The 18,016-nt window shown below is 67.9% G+C and overlaps 1 protein-coding gene across 1 annotated transcript; it reads right to left on the reverse strand.

The window, feature by feature from the left end:
* Positions 1-10: 10 nt before the first annotated feature.
* HCN2 (hyperpolarization activated cyclic nucleotide gated potassium and sodium channel 2) lies at positions 11-14,487 on the reverse strand. The gene is made up of 8 exons (XM_062179125.1): positions 13,877-14,487; positions 7,014-7,437; positions 5,899-6,060; positions 3,567-3,785; positions 2,819-2,965; positions 1,582-1,822; positions 1,339-1,503; positions 11-785 (listed from the first exon to the last, which is right to left on the reverse strand). Exons 1-8 carry the CDS (start codon positions 14,485-14,487, stop codon positions 124-126), a joined length of 2,631 nt encoding a protein of 876 aa, XP_062035109.1. The 3' UTR covers positions 11-123.
* Between the last annotated feature and the right edge of the window lie 3,529 nt (positions 14,488-18,016).

The following is an 18,016-nucleotide window of genomic DNA, read 5'->3' on the forward strand; positions in this document are numbered from 1 at the left end:
TCCGGCTGCAGCTACCTAGGACTCCTCTATGGCTTCTGGGCGGGCAGCGGCAGCGCGCGATGGCTTTGGTCTGGATGACCCCGCCCCCGGCCCGCCCGGGCCGCTGGGGCGGCGTGGCAGGGGTCACAAGTTGGACGAGAGGCGTGAGCGCGCGGAGTCCAGCGGGTCGAGACCGCCGCCTGCCCCGGGCGAAGCCGAGTCCCTGCGGTCCGGGCTGGGTGCAGCGGCCCGCGGAGTGGGTGCAGGGCCCAGGCGCGGCGTGGAGCTGCTGGCGGGGCGCACCGCTGTGGCGGCCGTGGGTCCCGGCGCGCCGTGGGGCAGCGAGGGCTGTGAGGCCGACAGTGGGCGCGATGCACGGCTCAGGCGGCGTGCGGGCAGTGCGGGCCCGGCGCGGGGCCCGGCGGGTGAGCTGGGCGTGACGCCGTAGGGCGAGGTCCGCGGGACTCGGGGGCTGGCAGGCGCGCCTGGGGGGCTGGCGGCGGGCGCGGGCCCCGGGGGCGGGCGGCGCAGGAGGCACGGCGAGCCTAGCGCCAGCGGGCCCACGAGCGGGCGTGCCACCTGCGGGCAGAAGCTCATGGCCACGGCCTGCTGCAGCGTGGCGATGGCCGAGGTGGCCTGCGGCGGCGGCGGCGGCGGGAAGAGGCCGTGCTGGCCCAGCTCCGCCTGCTGCACCATCTCGCGGTCGTACTTGACGATCTCCTGGATGATGGCGTTCTCCTGGTTGTTGAACACGCCCGAGCTGAGGTCGTGCTGCACCTTGTGCAGGAGGAGGGAGTTCTTCTTACCTGCGGGCGGGGGCAGGGCGTGGGCACGGCGCAGGGGCAGCACCCCAGCACCATGGTGGGGTAGGGGCAGGGCCCCCAGCACCGCGGTGGGGTGGGGGTAGGGACAGCACCGTGGCGCCCACTGTGTGCACCCGGACACATGTTGGCACCCACTGTGCACCCGGCACCAACGCGGCCCCTCCCTGCACGTGCGGAGCGAGCCTCAGACCCTGTATGCACTTGCTGTGTGCACTTGTGTCCTGAGTGCCTGCTGTATACAGTAAGTCCAGCCAGCTCCCTGCCATCCGCAAGTGTGAGCACCTGCTGTATGCAGTGCTTGTCCTGTCCACGGGTGCCTTCTGATCACCGAGGGCCTGCTTGTCCAGCATCTGCACACTCCTCACCACCACCCTGGGGCCCCCCAGACACTGCCCCCGCTGTGGACTGCAGCCCCCATCAGCCCCCACCCACGGAGAACTCCCGCGGCTGCTCCTGCTCCCTCTGCCCCTGGCGCCCTGCAGGCCGGCCCCTGCCCCTCCCGTACGGCTGGACGGGAGGCGCCCGTCGCCCTCACCGATGCGGTCCAGGCGGTCGATGGCCACGGTCTCGAAGGCGCGCCGCATCATGGGGTACTCCTCCAGCACCTCGTTAAAGTTGTCCACGCTCAGCGAGTAGAGGCGGCAGTAGGTGTCGGCCCGCACGCTGGCCGTGCGCCGGCCCCGCGTCAGCAGGCAGATCTCTGCGGGGGCGGGCGGGCTCAGACAGACGCGGGGGGCCTAGCGCCCGCCCCGCCCCGCTCCCGCCCGCTGGCGCTCACCCCCGAAGTAGGAGCCATCCGACAGCTTCATCTCCTTGCTGCCCTTGGTGAGCACGCCCACCACGCCGTGCTGGATGAAGTACATCTTCTTGCCGATGGTGCCCTCGCGGATGATGTAGTCCCCAGGCTGGAAGACCTCGAAGCGCAGCTTGGTCAGCATGGCCGTCACGAAGTTGGGGTCGGCGTTGGCGAACAGCGGCATGGAGGCCACCAGCTTGCGGCAGTTGAAGTTGACGATCTCCTGCGGGCAGAGGCGGGAGTGGGGCCGGGCGGCGACGCCGCTGGCCCGGCTCAGAGCAAGTGTCCGGCGGCGATCGGGCGGGCGCCGGCCGTGGCTGCCCGCTGCACCCGTGGGAGGAGGCCGGCAACACACCTGGGGGCAGGGGCGGGGCCCTGCGGGCCGTGACCGCGTCCATACGCCTGTGTCCCGGCCGCGCAGGGCTGTGGCTGCTACTGGCCAGCCCGCCAAGGTCACTCGGGAACACAGACATCACGGGGTGGCCCCGGGCGTACCGCCAGCCCGGTGTTCACGTACGTGCTGTGTGCCTGCCGTATGCTGCCAGCAGGCATCACGAGCCCCTGTGTACAAGTGTATATTGGGTGCCTGCTGTATACAGACAGTAGGGACTGACCCTGCAGTAGCTTTGTAGAGGAAGCTCTGAGTGTATACTACAAGCAGGGCTTGCCCAGTTCCCAGCTACACAAGTAGGAGTGAGCGCACGTGTCCAACGCCTGTCCCAAGCAAGCATACATGGAGCACTCACTGTGTACCGCAGAAAAAATAGCAGACAACCGTCAAGACGGAGTCAGCGACCTCGCACAGCAGGACCCGGCCTCAGGCAGGGGGCATGGTGGGTGGGGGTGCGGAGGGTCCCCATGAAGCCCCTCCAGCCACGTCAACCACAGCGCCTGCCTCCTGGGAGCCCGTGAGGGTGTGCGCCCCATCCCCGGGTGCTGTGTCTCCTGGGGCCGGCCGGGGTCAGAGCCCACAGAGGTGCAGTGACCCTGAGAGGGGTAGACGGTCCCGGTCCCTTCGTTCCCCAGCGCCTGCAGCAGGCGCACGGCCCCGCCCACATCTCGGCTTCCATGCAGAGAAAACCTGTCTCAGGTGGGCGCCACAGAGCTGGCGGTCCCGCGCAGTTCCCAGAGTGCGCTCCACCCCCACACGTCCCGCTCATGCCCCAGCGTGCGACCTCCGCCCCCGCATGTCCTGCGCCGGCCCAGCCCTGCCCCGCACCTCCCGCAGCGGCCCGCTGAGCTCGCCCAGGATGCTCTCCTCGTCGAACATCTTGCCCTGGTAGCGGTGCTCGTAGTAGTCGTGGATCTTCTGCCGGAAGTCCGCGGGCAGCTTGTGGAAGGACATATACTGCTCCACCTGCTTGTACTGTGGGCGGGGGCGTGGACAGGGCTCAGCTCGGGCCGCCCAGCTCCGGAGCGGGGCGTGGCTCCCCGAAATCCAAGCCTGAACACCTGCAGGACGGCCCTGGCTCTGCTCTCTGTTCCTTCCGAAGGCGCCACCCCGCCCCCCAGCAGGACAGGGGTGTGGGTGCCAGGCCCTGCTGTCCCAGGGCGGCACCCTGGGGTGTCCCGGCCCCCGCTCCCCCCTGGCCGCAGCTGCCCTGAGCTCAGCGGGCGCGTGGCGGCGGGAGGGTGGCAGCACCAGCTCCTGTCTGGGCGTGAGGCCCCCGGCTTCCGGACACCGGGGCGCCTGGCACGGGGCCCAGCTGACCCGACTGACCCTGCCGGGCCCGGCTGGCACTGCCGGGGTGGGGGTGGGAGCTCTTGGGCCTGGGCCAGGGCCAGCCGGCAGGGCAGACAGGACAGCATCCGGAGGGGACTGGGCACGGCCTTGAACTTGGGGTAGACCGAGTCGGAGCTCTGGGGAGCTGCCCCCGCAGCTCCAACCAGCACTCTGCCCTAGGGCCAGGGCTGCCTCCCTCTGGGTCCCCGCCTCCCCCACACCGGGGCGCCTCCCCCGCCCCGACCTTCTCCTGGTACTGGCGCCGCGAGGAATCCAGCGACTGGATGAGAGCCGTGGCGTGGCCGATGAACATGGCGTAGCAGGTGGCACCCACGATCATGCTTAGCATGGTGAGCCAGATGTCCGTCATGCTCTCGGGCGCCTGCCGGCCGTACCCGATGCACAGCATGTGGCTCATGGCCTTGAACAGCGCGAAGGAGTAGAGCTCGCTCCACGAGTGGTTCTGCAAAGGGAGCAGCGGGTGGGTGGGCCGTGCCCCCTCCCCCCACTCCCCACGTAGAGGTGACAGACGCAGGGGCTGTCTGTGTGCTCCGGGGATGTGGACGCTGTCTGTGTGCCCCGGGGCTTGGATGCTCAGGGGACACAAGGCAAGGCCAGCTGGGGGGACTCTGACCCAGACCGGAGGGCAGTTGGGCTGGAGTGGACCTTGGGCTCCTGCATCCTGGCCTCAGGGCCCCCAGGCTGGGCTACTCTGCTCTCGCTGGAGGAGGGAGGGAGGCATCGTGTGAACATGCATGGGTAATTAAAGGGGTAACTACACCCCCATGGCACCGGCTGAATGACCCAGACCAGCTCGGAGTGGGCAGCGCCCCCAGCACACGAGCACCCGGGTCCCAGGCCACAAACGCCCAGGACAGGACAGCACCGTGGGCCACCATCTGTTGCCACCTGCAACACTGCTCCCCATGTTGGAGCACCAGGTCCAGGCCCAGCTGATCCACTTCCGATCCAGCGCTCTGCTGTGGCCTGGGAAAGCAGCAGAGGATGGCCCAAGTGCTGGGGACCCTGCACCCACGTGGGAGACCCTGGGGAGGCTCCTGGCTTCAGTCTGGCCCAGCCCTGGCTGTCGTGGCTGTGTGGGGAGTGAACAAGCAGATGGAAGATCTCTCTCACTCCACCTTTCAAATAACTAAAAATTCGTTAAAAAATGCCTGAGTCGTACATAAAACACTGGGTACTGACCCCTCTGGGGAGGGCGGGGGCAGAAGGTACCGCCCAGCCATGGGGCTGGGCGGGCGGGGGGGGGGCAGAGGGTACAGCTCAGCCATGGGGCTGGGGGGGCGGGGGGGCGCAGAGGGTACAGCCCAGCCATGGGGCTGGGTGGGCAGGGGGGGCGGCAGAGGGTATAGCTCAGCCATGGGGCGGGGTGGGGCAGAGGCAGCGGCCCAGCCCCAATGAGAGGGGGTGAGACTCACCATTTTGATGGACACCAGGGGGCAGGGGCAGGGTCCGGGCTCACCACCATGTTGTTGGTGGACACCAGGGGTGGGGCCGGCTCACCACCATGTTGTTGGTGGACACCAGGGGTGGGGCCGGCTCACCACCATGTTGTTGATGGACAGCAGGGGCGGGGCCAGCTCACCACCATGTTGGTGGTGGACAGCAGGGGCGGGGCCGGCTCACCACCATGTTGTTGATGGACAGAGGGGCGGAGCCGGCTCACCACCATGTGGTTGATGGACACCAGGGGCGGGGCCGGCTCACCACCATGTGGTTGATGGACAGCAGGGGCGGGGCTGGCTCACCACCATGTTGTTGATGGACAGCAGGGGCGGGGCCGGCTCACCACCATGATGTTGATGGACACCAGGGGCGGGGCCGGCTCACCACCATGTTGTTGATGGACAGAGGGGCGGGGCCGGCTCACCACCATGTTGTTGGTGGACAGCAGGGGCGGGGCCGGCTCACCACCATGTTGGTGGACAGCAGGGGCGGGGCCAGCTCACCACCATGTTGTTGGTGGACAGCAGGGGCGGGGCCAGCTCACCACCATGTTGTTGGTGGACAGCAGGGGCGGGGCCAGCTCACCACCATGTTGTTGGTGGACAGCAGGGGTGGGGCCGGCTCACCACCATGTTGTTGATGGACAGAGGGGCGGGGCCGGCTCACCACCATGTTGTTGGTGGACAGCAGGGGCGGGGCCGGCTCACCACCATGTTGGTGGACAGCAGGGGCGGGGCCAGCTCACCACCATGTTGTTGGTGGACAGCAGGGGCGGGGCCAGCTCACCACCATGTTGTTGGTGGACAGCAGGGGCGGGGCCAGCTCACCACCATGTTGTTGGTGGACAGCAGGGGCGGGGCCGGCTCACCACCATGTTGTTGATGGACAGCAGGGGCGGGGCCGGCTCACCACCATGTTGTTGATGGACAGAGGGGTGGGGCCGGCTCACCACCATGTGGTTGGTGGACAGCAGGGGCGGGGCCGGCTCACCACCATGTTGTTGATGGACAGAGGGGCGGGGCCGGCTCACCACCATGTTGTTGGTGGACAGCAGGGGCGGGGCCGGCTCACCACCATGTTGTTGGTGGACAGCAGGGGCGGGGCCGGCTCACCACCATGTTGTTGATGGACACCCAGCAGTCCTGTGGGAAGTCTTGCAGCATGGGCACCAGGAACTGCAGGCAGCCGTCCCAGTGGCACAGCAGCAGCATCATGCTGATGAGGTTGCAGATGCGCATCACCGCGCTGGCCAGGTCATAGGTCATGTGGAAGATCTGGGGGCGGGGCAGGGCCGCAGGCCTCACACGCGGCCCCGCCCTGCCGCCTCCCAGGCCACCCTGGCGCCCTGGACTCCTGGCCCTGTGAGGCATGGTGGGAGTGGGGTCCCTTTGGGTCCAGGGCTGGAGGCGGGACTACAGGGCGAGGGGACTGTCCCTGGTCCCCCTTCTAACCCCAGCTTCCCCAACACCCCGCCCTGCCTCACTCTGGTCCCCATCAAGGCCAAGACCCTGGCCTGGGGCCCTCATGGCTCCATCCCTACAGCCAGAGGCCTGCCTCTGCAGCTGGGGCCGCCCCTGCCTCCCTCCCACCCCTGCCCATGTGCCCCTCATGGCCCCTGCACGGTCAGAGCCCCACCCCATGCCACAGGTCCCACCCGCACCTCCTCCCACTGGTGCAAGTACAAGCCCCGCCCCACACCTCCTCCCCCTGGTGCAAGTACAAGCCCTACCCCAGGAGCCCCACACCTCCTCCCACTGGTGCTGCACAGGCCCCACCCCGCCCACCCTCCCACTGGTGTGAGCACAGGCCCCGCACCCCTGAGGCCCTGCTCCGAGGCCCTGCCCCGCACCTCCTCCCACTGGTGCTGCACAGGCCCCACCCCGCCCACCCTCCCACTGGTGTGAGCACAGGCCCCGCCCCGCATCTCCTCCCACTGGTGCGAGCACAAGCCCCGCCCCACCGCACCCCTCCCACTGGTGCTGCAAGGCCCCGCCCCCTGCACCTCCTCCCACTGGTGCAAGTGCAAGCCCCACCCCACGAGGCCCCGCCCCGCACCTCCTCCCACTGGTGCTGCAAGGCCCCACCCCCTGCACCTCCTCCCACTGGTGCGTGCACAAGCCCCGCCCCACCACACCCCTCCCACTGGTGCGAGCACAGGCCCCGCCCCCCGCACCTCCTCACACTGGTGCAAAGTGTAAGCCCCACCCCACGAGGCCCCGCCCCGCACCTCCTCCCACTGGTGGATGTAGCGGATGAGCCGCGACAGCCGCAGCAGGCGCAGCAGGCTGAGGATCTTGGTGAAGCGCACGATGCGCAGGGCGCGCGCCGTCTTGTAGACCTCGGAGTCGATGCCCTTCTCCACGATGAGGAAGATGTAGTCCACGGGGATGGAGGACACGAAGTCCACCACGAACCACGTGCGCAGGTACCTGCGCTTGATCTTCTCGGGGTCCAGGATGATCTCCGTGTTGTCCTCCACCACGATGCCCGTGCGGAAGTTGAGCGCCAGGTCCAGGAGGAAGAAGGTGTCGGAGACCACGTTGAAGACGATCCAGGGGGCGGTGGTCTCGTCCTTGAAGAAGGTGATGCCCACGGGGATGATGATCAGGTTGCCCACCATGAACAGCAGCATGGTGAAGTCCCAGTAGAACCTGCGGAGGAAGGCCAGGGCCTGCGTGCCTGGACAACCAAGGATGGAGAGTCCCCCGCCCTGCGGCGCTGACCATGCCTGGACCTCACCAAGACGGGGCCTCTGCTCCCCTGCTGCCGCTGACCACCCCAGGACAACACCCCCCACAGCACTGACCACCCCAGGACAATGCCAAAGATGGGGGCTGCCACCCCCTGCGACACTGACCACGCCTGGACCTCACCAAGGCAGGGCCTCTGCTCTCCTGCTGCCACTGACCACACCTGGAGAATGCCAAAGATGGGGGCTGCCACCCCCCGCGGCGCTGACCATGCCTGGACCTCCTAAGGCCAAGGGCACTCAGTGCACACAGAACGCTCCCAAGGCCTGAAGGACAGCTGCCCCCAGGGTGGGGGTGGGGGTGGGGCCTGGGTGCTGGCTCAGAAGGCGCTGGTGCAGATGGACCCAGCCCATCTGCAGCCAGGGCCGAGGTGCCTGTCCAGGGTGTGGAGAGAGGGGAGAGGCTGAGGCCCATGGGACTTGGCAAGGTCTGGCGTTGGCTCTGGCAGCCGCAGGCACAGGAACGATGGGCTGCGTCCCGACAGCCCAAGGTCAACCCCAGGACTCCACCTGGGGGCTGAAGAGGCCCCGCCCCCCCAGGCAGATGGCAGGCTGGGAGCGAGCACCTGCAGGGATAAGCACAAGCCCCTCGGTGACAGGGAAAACGCCATCAGCCCCCAGAGCTGGGGCGGTCACACCGCTGACAGAGTCCCCGAGCACTGGGCACAGGGCCATCAGCCCCCAGAGCTGGGGCGGTCACTCTGCTGACAGATGGCCCCCCAGAGCCGGGGCGGTCACTCCGCTGACAGCGTCCCCGAGCACTGGGCATGGGGCCATCAGCCCCCAGAGCCGGGGCGGTCACTCTGCTGACAGCGTCCCCGAGCACTGGGCATGGGGCCAGGACAGGAGCCTGGGCACGGGGACGTGCTCACAACGGACAGCACCTGCCAGGCACCTGGCCGGGAGAAGCTTCCCTCCGGCTGGTGGCTTGGGGTTCAGGGTTCAACCCCAGGGGCCCCTGGTATCTGCCGACAACACAGTGGACAGCGAGCACGGGAGGAGTGGGTGCCTGGCGGGCGGCCAGCCAGCCCCTCCCGGGTCCTGAACCCCCCAGCACCATCTGCCCAAACTCCTCCTGGGGCGCTGCCTCCACAGCTTTGGGGTTTAGGTTTCTGTGCACGTTCAGGGGCCAGGTTCTGTTCACACCAGGCTGCCCAGGCCAAGGAACCCTCGGCTGCGTCACAGCCCCCATGGTTGCCATCCTGCTCCGCTCCAGGGCCTCAGCGCACCCTGACCACATCCTTCCCGCTGGGGCCCCAAGAAATCAAGACAGGACATAGGGGTGCTGGTGCTGTGGCACAGTGGGTAGAGCCGCCGCCTGCAGTGCCAGCATCTCATATGGGCACCGGTTCGAGTCCTGGCTGCTCCACTTCTGATCCAGCTCTCTGCTGTGGCCTGGGATAGTAGTAGAGGATGGCCCAAGTCCACATGGGAGACTCTGAAGAAGCTCCAGGTTCCTGGCTTTGGATCGGCGCAGCTCTGGCCACTGTGGCCAACTGGGGAGTAAACCAGTGGATGGAAGACCTCTCCCTCTCTCTCTCTCTCTGCCTTTCCTTCTCTCTGTGTGTAACTCTGACTTTCAAACAAACAAACAAATAAATAAATAAATATTTTAAAAATCCACGGGGTGGGTATGTAGCACGGGGCTGGCTGTTGGGGGCATTTCAGGAGTGAACCAATGGATAAGGGGTCTCTCTTTATCTGCCTTTTCAAGTAAAGTGCAAATAAGTAAAAATTCTTAAAAGACAAAGCCTGAGAAATTAAAAAGAAAAAAGCTACCCGCTTCCAAGCAGCAAGGAGACAGGGCCGGCAGGAGGAACATCCTGGACCCAGGCTGCTCCTCTCGCACGCTGGGGCCTTGTCTCTGCAGCCTCTTGCTGGGGGGGGGGGAGGGGGGGCGCACGCTGAACACCCGCCGTCGGAGGCCAGCACACCTGGGCCCGCGGGAGCGGCTGTGCAGGGAGACATGTTGGCCCAGCGCCGGCCAGGCTGCCAGCCCTCCGTGCCAGCCCCCACTCCCCTGCTGCAGCCTGCTAGCCTGGCCGCCCGGCCCCCTGCAAGCTCCCCACCGTCCAGCACCTAGGGACCCTCGCCTCCACCGAGGCTGCCCCCACCTGCCCAGCCTGTCTCGGTGTAGTTACAGCCCATGGCTCTGGGCTGGTGTGCGGTGTCAGTCTTTCCCGAATGAAGAGACGCCCACCGGGCAGCTGGGAGGGCAGGAGGCTCCCAGCGTCTGAGGTCCAAGTCGCGCCCATCTGGCTTCCCCCACTGGGCCCGATAGCCAGGAAGCCAGGGACACAGACTCAGGTTAGGCCCCGCCCCAGCCCCACCCCTCCAAAGCCTGCCCCAGTGGCCCCACCTACTTCCAGGGCCCCACCGCCTTCCAGGCCCCACCCCAGGGTAGGTGGTCCTGTTAGGAGGCGCCTGGGATGCCCGTGTCCTCCCTCTCTGCAGGTCCCAGCCCCTGGGGAACACCTGTCTGCCTGTGTTTCAGCCAAATAAAGTTTTTAAGTAAAGCAAACGCGCGTAGAAGTTGGAAACCGAGTCGCTCTCAGACCACGCAGTGGTCTGTGGGCCTAGAACCGAGGAAGAGACCCAGGGTGCGGAGCTTCATGGGGGCACTGCGGGGGGGGTTCAAGGACTCTCTGGGAGCACTGGGGGGGGTGGAGAGGGTCAGGGGCTCCACACAGGATTTGGGGTGGGGAGAAGAGGGTCAGGGGCTTCATGGGAGCACTGGAGGGGAGGCTGGGAGTGTCGTGGGGCTTGGGGGTGGGGCACAGGCTCACCCGTGGCTGAGCGGGCAGCCATGAGAGGGGCTCGGCCTGAACCCACCGCCCTATCTCAGTGCAGGCGGAGCAAGGCCTGGATGTTGTCCCTGGCAGGAGCTCCCACAGGCCCCGCCCCACCCCAGCACGGCCCACGCGGTGCCTGGCGTCCACCTCGGGGAACGGATCCCGAGGAAATCATCCAAAAGGAAGAGAAAGTCATTAAAAAGTAATTTATACCCAGGCATGCACAGCAGCTCTGTCTGCGAGAGCCAGAGGCTGGCCAGGGCCCAACTCGGGCTTGCCCGGGCTGGCCACTGCCCACCAGTGACCTGGGCACCACGGGGCGGGGGCGGGGGCTGCTGGCCCCAGAGACAGGGCCATGGGGAAGCACCTGGGGTATTGGGAAGACCCAGCCCCACCTCCACCCCCACTGTGCAGCCTGGACCAGCCACTTTCCTGCTCAGGCCCGCCGGTCACCGTCCGGCCTCGGGAGCTCCCTGACCCCGAAGGTCATCTGGTCCCACAGCTGATCAGACACCAGCTCGGGTGACGGTGGGGAAACCGAGGCGCGTCAGGCCATGAGGGGCCAGCTCGCAGCTCTGCTGCTCAGCCCCAGGGGTCCTCAGCTCCTGCTGAGACCCCAGCGTGGAGGCTGGGCCCTCCCCGCAGGGTGTGAGGTTGGAGTGGAGCGGGAGGCGGCCAGGAATCAGGGAGTAAATCCCAGAGGGATTAGAGGGATTAGGGTTTGAGCTGGGGCTGCACAGCAGGTGTCACAGATTAAGAGACAGAGATGCCGGCTCCCCTGCCAGGGACGCTCACTGGCCAGAGAAGCCTGGGGCGGCACCGCAGGCAGAGGCGGGGGACACGGGGCCCTGGGCTGGCCGGATGTGGGGTGAGGGTCAGAGGCCGGGCAGCAGGAAGCTGAGCAGGGACCCCTAGGTCACAATAGGGCGTTTCCTGAGCAGGGAGTTAGGGAAGAAACACCTGCCACGGCCACCCAGCAGCCCCCGTGGGGGACTGGAGGACGTGGCCCCTGCCCCCTGTCTCTCAGCAGCATGGCATACGTGTGCTGTGGACTGGAAGAGGCCCACGCAGAGTTGTAGGGTGGGGAGAGCTGGGGCCAGGACCTTCTCCTACCCAGAAGGAGGCCCACCAGAGGCCAGCAGGGCCCTGAGAGTCAGTGAGCACCCCCGCGGCCGCCACCAGGCTGTCTAGCCCGAGCCCCCTCTCCCTCGATTGTCCTCTGCCCAGGACCCCTCCTTCTACCTGCCCCACTCTGCCCGGACCTGGAACCAGAAAAACAGCATCCCCAGCTCGGCAGGGGTCCTCAGGGGTCCTCAGGGGTCCTATGCGGGCCCAGGCCAGTTTATTGAAGAGGAATCTGGGGCAGGAAGCAAAAGTCACGTGAGGAGGGGACAGCACTGGCCTGGGACGGGCCCCGTGGTCAAGGGCCTCAGACAGTGTCCACCCCACAGCGTCATGAGGAAGAAAGGACAACGCGAAGGGGACATGGAGTGGGCCCTGGCCAGCACTCCACACAGACAGACACACGGACACAGAGAGACACATGAGACACAGACACACTCATGAGCGCACACACAGGTACTTGTCCAAGTCCACAGGAGAACGAACTTCAGTGTTTGCTTTGGTCCCACTCAGGTCCAGCAGCCCCTGGCACTCACGCTGTCCACCGCCTGCTCCTAGGTCTGTCCCATTCCCCACAGGCCGTGTACCCACCACACCATGGCAGAAGTCAGTGTTCTGAATTGAGCCGGGTGCCCGCAGTGTGGCTCTGTCTCTGTGGGATCCCAGGGTGTGGGGGTACATGGCTACCATAGCAGGGCCTGAGGCCCAAGTGACCTTGCTGGGAAACTTTTAGGTCCTTTTTTTTTTTTTTTTTTTTTTGACAGGCAGAGTGGACAGTGAGAGAGAGAGACAGAGAGAAAGGTCTTCCTTTTTGCCGTTGGTTCAGCCTCCAATGGCTGCCGTGGCTGGCGCACAGCGGCCGGCGCACAGCACTGATCTGAAGCCAGGAGCCAGGTGCTTCTCCTGGTCTCCCATGCGGGTGCAGGGCCCAAGCACTTGGGCCATAGCAGAGAGCTGGACTGGAAGAGGAGCAACCGAGACAGAATCTGGCACCCCGACTGGGAGGCTGGGACTAGACCCTGGTGTGCCGGCGCCGCAGGCGGAGGATTAGCCTATTGAGCTATGGCGGCGCCGGCAACTGGTTAATCATAAAAATAATAAAATAATGTGGCCATTGGGTCCCACGTGTGCCCCCCCCAGCCCCCAGAGACGATTCATCTGTCTGGCTGGCCCCTCAGTTGGTCACAGCAGTTGGAGGAGCCCCCGCTGCCCACAGCATCTCCCACCCACCCTGGGGACAGCTGTCCCCAGCAGGAGGAAGTCCAAGGCCTCTTACTGCCCAGAGAAGGACGGTTGGCTCAGTGCCCAGCCTCGGCCCTGTACCCACTCCCTGCCCATAGGCGTCCTGCTGGGGGTGGGGCGGTCATGCTGGAGGGAACTGGGCTGGAGGAGGGACGCAGCCCTCTGACCAGGTGGCACTGGGGCTGGGCAAAGAGCAGGAAGCCCGTGGCTCCTGACCGCCTGTGTCAAAGACAGGACCACTGAGCCGACCCACCTGAGCTTCCCCGAGCTGGCCAGGGGTTGGCAAGGTCAGGCTGCTGGCGGGGTCTGACTGCACCGCTGGGAACCGGACTTTGTTCCGTGGCCCTGGACCCCAGAGTCTGCAGTTCTCAGGCAGTGAGGGTGGGGAGGGGTCGGGAACCAGAAGGTCCCACAGACCCTGCTCCCCGGGCCTGGGTAGGGGGCGTCCGGGAGCAGAGGAGAATCCCGGTTCGGTGGGCCCGGGCGCGGGCGAGGACAGCCAGGACGGAGCGCGCGGCGGGCCCGGGCGCTGTCCGCGGTGCTGAAGTCGCGCGCGCCCTGAGCGCGGGCCAGGAGGGACCCAGAGGCGCCCCACTCACCCCGCACGCGCGCACGCAGCCCGGACACACCCGGCGCACGCCTCCCGCACCACCGGGCCCGCGTCCCCCGGAGCCCCGCGCCGGAGGCCCAGCTCACGTTCATCTCGCTCCCTCGCCCGGGGAGAGAGGACCCCACTCACAGCGGCCCAGCTCTGGACCCTGCCCGGCGCCTGGGCGCTCACGAACCGCTCTCACTCGCGTCGGCGGCTACACGCCCACCTTCACCCCGCACAGCTCCCGCGGCTCGCGGAGACGCCGCGCGCCACCCCCCTCAGGCCCGCGGGCCCCACTTAACCCCTTCCCCGCCGCCCTTCCTTCCTCCTCGAAGGCCGCGTTGCCCTCCACTCGTCCTCAGCGCGCAGCTCCGGGCTCTGTCGCCGCGTCCTGCGACAGGGCGCGGGGGAGAGGGCGCCCCCCGAGGACGGCCCGCGCGCTACCTGAAGTCGCCGGGCGGATGGGTGATCCGGGCCCCCGCGGACTTGACGCGCTCGGGGAAGGGGGCGCTCCGGGGCCCCTGAGGGCGGAGCCTCGCGCGTCCCGGCGCGCCGGAGGTCACCCAGGGGCCCAGCAGCCAGGCGCGCGCTACCTGAAGTCGCTGTACGGGTGGATGATCCAGGCCCCCGCGGACTTGACACGCTCCTGCTCCCGCTCCACCGCCTTCTGGCTGCCGAACATGCGCAGCGAGAACTTGTTGACGCCGGGCTGCAGGAGCGCGCCCAGCTGGCGCTGCATGAAGCTGGCCTGGCTGCCGCGCGGTTCCCCGGCCGGGCCCGCCTCCTCGCTGCCCGCCTCATCCGCCGGCCCCGCGCCCGCGGCCGCCCCGCGGCACGAGAACGACACCTTGGGGCCGCGCGCCGGGCCCTCGGGCCCCGCGGGGCTGCACTGCGGCTCGCCGCGCCCGCACTCGCCGTTCGGGCTGCCCTTGGCCGCGCTAGCCGCGCCGGGGGTGCCCGGGCGGCCGCACGAGCTGTCGCGGCTCCGGAGCCGGGCGCGCGGGCCGCCCTCGTCCGCCGCCCCGGGGGCCGCGGGCTCGGGCCGGGCGGGCTCCGCTGGGGGCGCGGGGCCCGGGGGCGGCGCGGGCGGCGGCGGCTGCTGCTGGGAGGGCGCGGGCGGCGGCGGCGGCGGCGGCGGCGGCGGTGGTGCGGGGGTCGCGCCCGGGCTCTCCCCGGGCCGCCCGCCGCCCCCGCGCGCGTCCATGGCGAGGCGGCGCCGGGCAGTGCGGAGCGGAGCGGCCGCCGCCGCCGCCGGCCCGAGCCCGAGGGAGGGGCGCGGGGGCGGGGCGGGGCGCGGCGGGGGGCGGAGTCTCGACCGCGGGGGCGGGGCGGGGGCGGTCGCCCCGCCTCTGCCCGCGCCCCCTGCCCGCGCGCCGCGCCCTGGCGAAGGAAACTGAGGCCGTGGGGTCGGACGCCCAAGGTCACGCGGTCCCCGGGCCCGCGGAGGCAGCTGAAGGGAAACTGAGGCCCGCGCGGCCGAGCGAAGGACAAGCCCAAGGTCACGGCTCGGCCCGCAGATTTCCACCACAAAAGTGCGTTCTTCGCGGGCATCAGGCACGCTCTGGGCACAGACCCCTAAGGCGTGCGGGGAGGGCAGGCCACTGGGGGTTCCGTGTGTCTCCCCCTCCCCAGGACCTGCGCAGCGGGGAAGCGAGGAAGAGTCCAGCACGACGAGGGTGGCGGTCGTGACCACCACGGGCTCTGGAGACCACCCCCCCCCCGCAACGGTGCACTGGAGCCCAGCGAGGACCGTCACAGGGTGCTGGGGCCAGAGGGTCCCAGAGCTCGGCCCCTGGGTGCTCCCCCTCTTCCCAGCCTCTGGGGCTGAAGTCAGGGACCCCAGTGACCTTGGCCTCCGCGCCCGCCCCCCCCCCCCGGGCTCCCAGAGTGGGTGAGGAAGGGGCAGTGAGGGGTCTGCCACTCAGCAGGTCGGAGCTCCACCCCCTGCCACCTGCGGTCCTGCTGGGCCACCAATGTGGTACCTGCTGAGGTGTTTCCAAGGGCAGAAGTTCAAGGGGTCCCTGCACCTGCAGACGCCGGCTGGGTGCAGAGGGTGTGCGGGCCCTGTGCTATCCCGTGCCCTGCCAAACTGCCCCACACCCTGGGGACCCTGTGCCGGCCACAAGGCAGCTGTCTCCCCGGCGGCTCTCGGTGGTGGCATTGGCAGTGCCACGGCCCACCCAGCAGAGGTGTGCTCCAGCCAAAGTGGGCTCTGTATGTCTACCATGGGGATGTGCCAGGTGAGCCAGCTGCCAGAGCCCTGAGGCGCATCTGGGCACCAGGGGGGGTGGACACAGCTCAAGGGCCCGCATGCCCACAGCAGGGGCCCAGAGGTCACCAGGTTCTTGTCACCATAGCCTGTGCCCCAGCCAGGCCACCAATGAAAACACCGCCCTGTCCACTTAGGCTGCAGATGCAGGTTAAACACCTGGGCCTGGAGCCGCAGAGGCAGGGCACACAGCCAGGTGGGTGCTGCCCTGTCACTGACCACCGACTGAGCAGGCCATGCAGGACAGGGGCCAGCAGGTGCTCTGGGTGGGGCTTGCCCTTAGCAGAGTCCTGAGGCCTTGTCGCACCTTGGTGTGTGAGAGGTCAAGGTCCTGGGCCCCGAAGGTGGGTGATGGGGGCAGGGCAAGGGTGGGGGCCACGTCTATCATCTCTAGGGGCTGCCCAGTCCCTCCCTCGGGCCAGTTTGCATGCCCACTGGGCCCTGAGCAGGCCGGCCTCGTCAGGCCCCAAGGCCTCACCCTGCAGCTCTGCTCGCATCTCCCCCATCCGCGTCGTGTCCAGGGCTGAAGCCGAGAACCTGAGGGCTTCTGTGTGAAAAGCCGGCGCCAGGCAGCCAGCAAAGCGGCTGCACCCCCTTTACCTGCTTAGCAAGGGGGCGTGGCTCACCCCAGGCATGAAGTCCACGGAGGAGCTCTCTGCTGGTCCACACACGCACATAGCCCACGCACAAACACACGAGGCACACGCGTGATCCACACAAGGCTGGTGCAGCTGCAGTTCGCCCAGCGTCTGTAGTGAGGGCTGAGCTCCCTGGGTCTTTTTGCTCTCATTTGCTCCGCCCCTGGTCCAGGAGGTGCAGCATGGGGGCAGGCATCTGGTGAACCCTCACCTCTGCTGGGGGCCACGGCATGGCCTCCCGCTGCCCGGCGTGCTCCAGCCCTAAGGGACGTCTCCAGGATGTCGGTGCCAGGCCCCCAGGGCCTCCACTGCAGGATGCTGGGGGAGGGGTGACTGTCGCCCTGGAGAGGCCGGCAGCCAGCTGCTGTGCCCGCCGGACTCCCGCCATGAATGGGCCTTGTCTGCTGGACACCCAGCCCTGCCTCTCTGCCCACTGGACACACCTGCTGAATATCCAGTGAGCCAGCTGCTGCGACAGGGCCTGGGTGCGGGGGGCATCCTGCAGGCGCTCACTGAGCGCTTCCTGGATGAACACGGACCCTCCGGCAGGAATGTCCATGTGACAAGGTTTTTAAATTTAAAAAAACTTTCAAGTTTTAGTATTTTCATTTTATTTGCAAGGCAGACAGGCAGGCAGAGACGGGTTCACTCCTCGGAAGCCTGACAGCCAGGAACCGGGAGCTCTGCCTGGGTGGCAGGGACCCCAGTGCCCCCGCCCTGAGGCGGTGGCGCACGGAGAGGCAGGAGCAGGCGCGGCAGCACCTCTGGTGCCTTCGCTGCAGCCAGCTGGGGTACCCGGGGGACAGGCGTCCGATGCCCCTCACTGCCTCTCCTTGAACTGGCCTTTCTCTGCCTGTGCCTGGGATCCCTGGCCGCGCCAGCGTCCTAGAATTGTCCCCCCGCCCAGCAAATGCAGGAGGGGACCTGTCTTGCCCACCCGAGGCAGCGGCGAGCCGGAGGGACACAAACCACGGTGCGTGCGGCAGCTGGTGCCCCAAAACAGGGGAGAGTGGTGCCGAGTCCGTGCTGGGAGCCGGGGAGACGCACAGGGCTCCCTGTCGGGTCCGCGCCTGCTCGGTGTGTGCGCGGCGCCCTCTGCTGGTTGCCAGGAGGAAGCGCGGAGCCTCTGTGGCCACGCTGGGCGCTTGAGTCTGGGTTTCCAAGCGGAACCGCAGCCAGCCAAGCCTTGCGTTCCCCCGGCCGCCCCCCCCCCCGCGCACCTGGCCCAGGGCTCGGGGGACACTGGGAATGGAGCCCCCATCTCAGAGCAGCCCCAGTGCCGAGCTGGGAGGGCAGGAGGGCACAGGACCCACCCTCAGCCTGTGTGGCATCACAATACCGCATCCCTCCAACACGGAGAACTCCTATCCCTGTCTGACCCGATCTCCCGCTTCCCAGTAAACTTGGGAGGGGCTGGCCAGCCAAGGGACAGGTGCAGAGGAAGGCCCCACATCGCCACCCCCACCACAACCAAACTTCACCCCAAGTCCCTGCTCCCCAAGTTCCCTCCAGCATCTGTGCAGCTGCGGTGGGCCGGCAGGAGGGGACCCCTGGCCCTGGGGACCCACAGCACCCTTCAGGGCCTAAGCAGACGTTTGCCCCTGGCCCAGCTGGAGGCCCCTGCAGGGGACACGGGGACACCAGGTCTGAGCGCCACAGCCACGTGCCCAGGAAGCCTGTGTGTGTGTGTGGGGGGGGGGCAGCACAGGGCAGGAAATCCACTCCGTGTGTGGGGGGGTCTGTGCTTGGCAGGAAGTCCCTCCCATGTGTGGGAGTGGGGCAGGGGTCTGAGCCTGGCAGGAGTGGGGGGCCCGGGCTTTGTCAGG

This window comes from Lepus europaeus, chromosome 20, assembly GCF_033115175.1.
Source record: "Lepus europaeus isolate LE1 chromosome 20, mLepTim1.pri, whole genome shotgun sequence".
Lineage (NCBI taxonomy): Eukaryota > Metazoa > Chordata > Mammalia > Lagomorpha > Leporidae > Lepus > Lepus europaeus.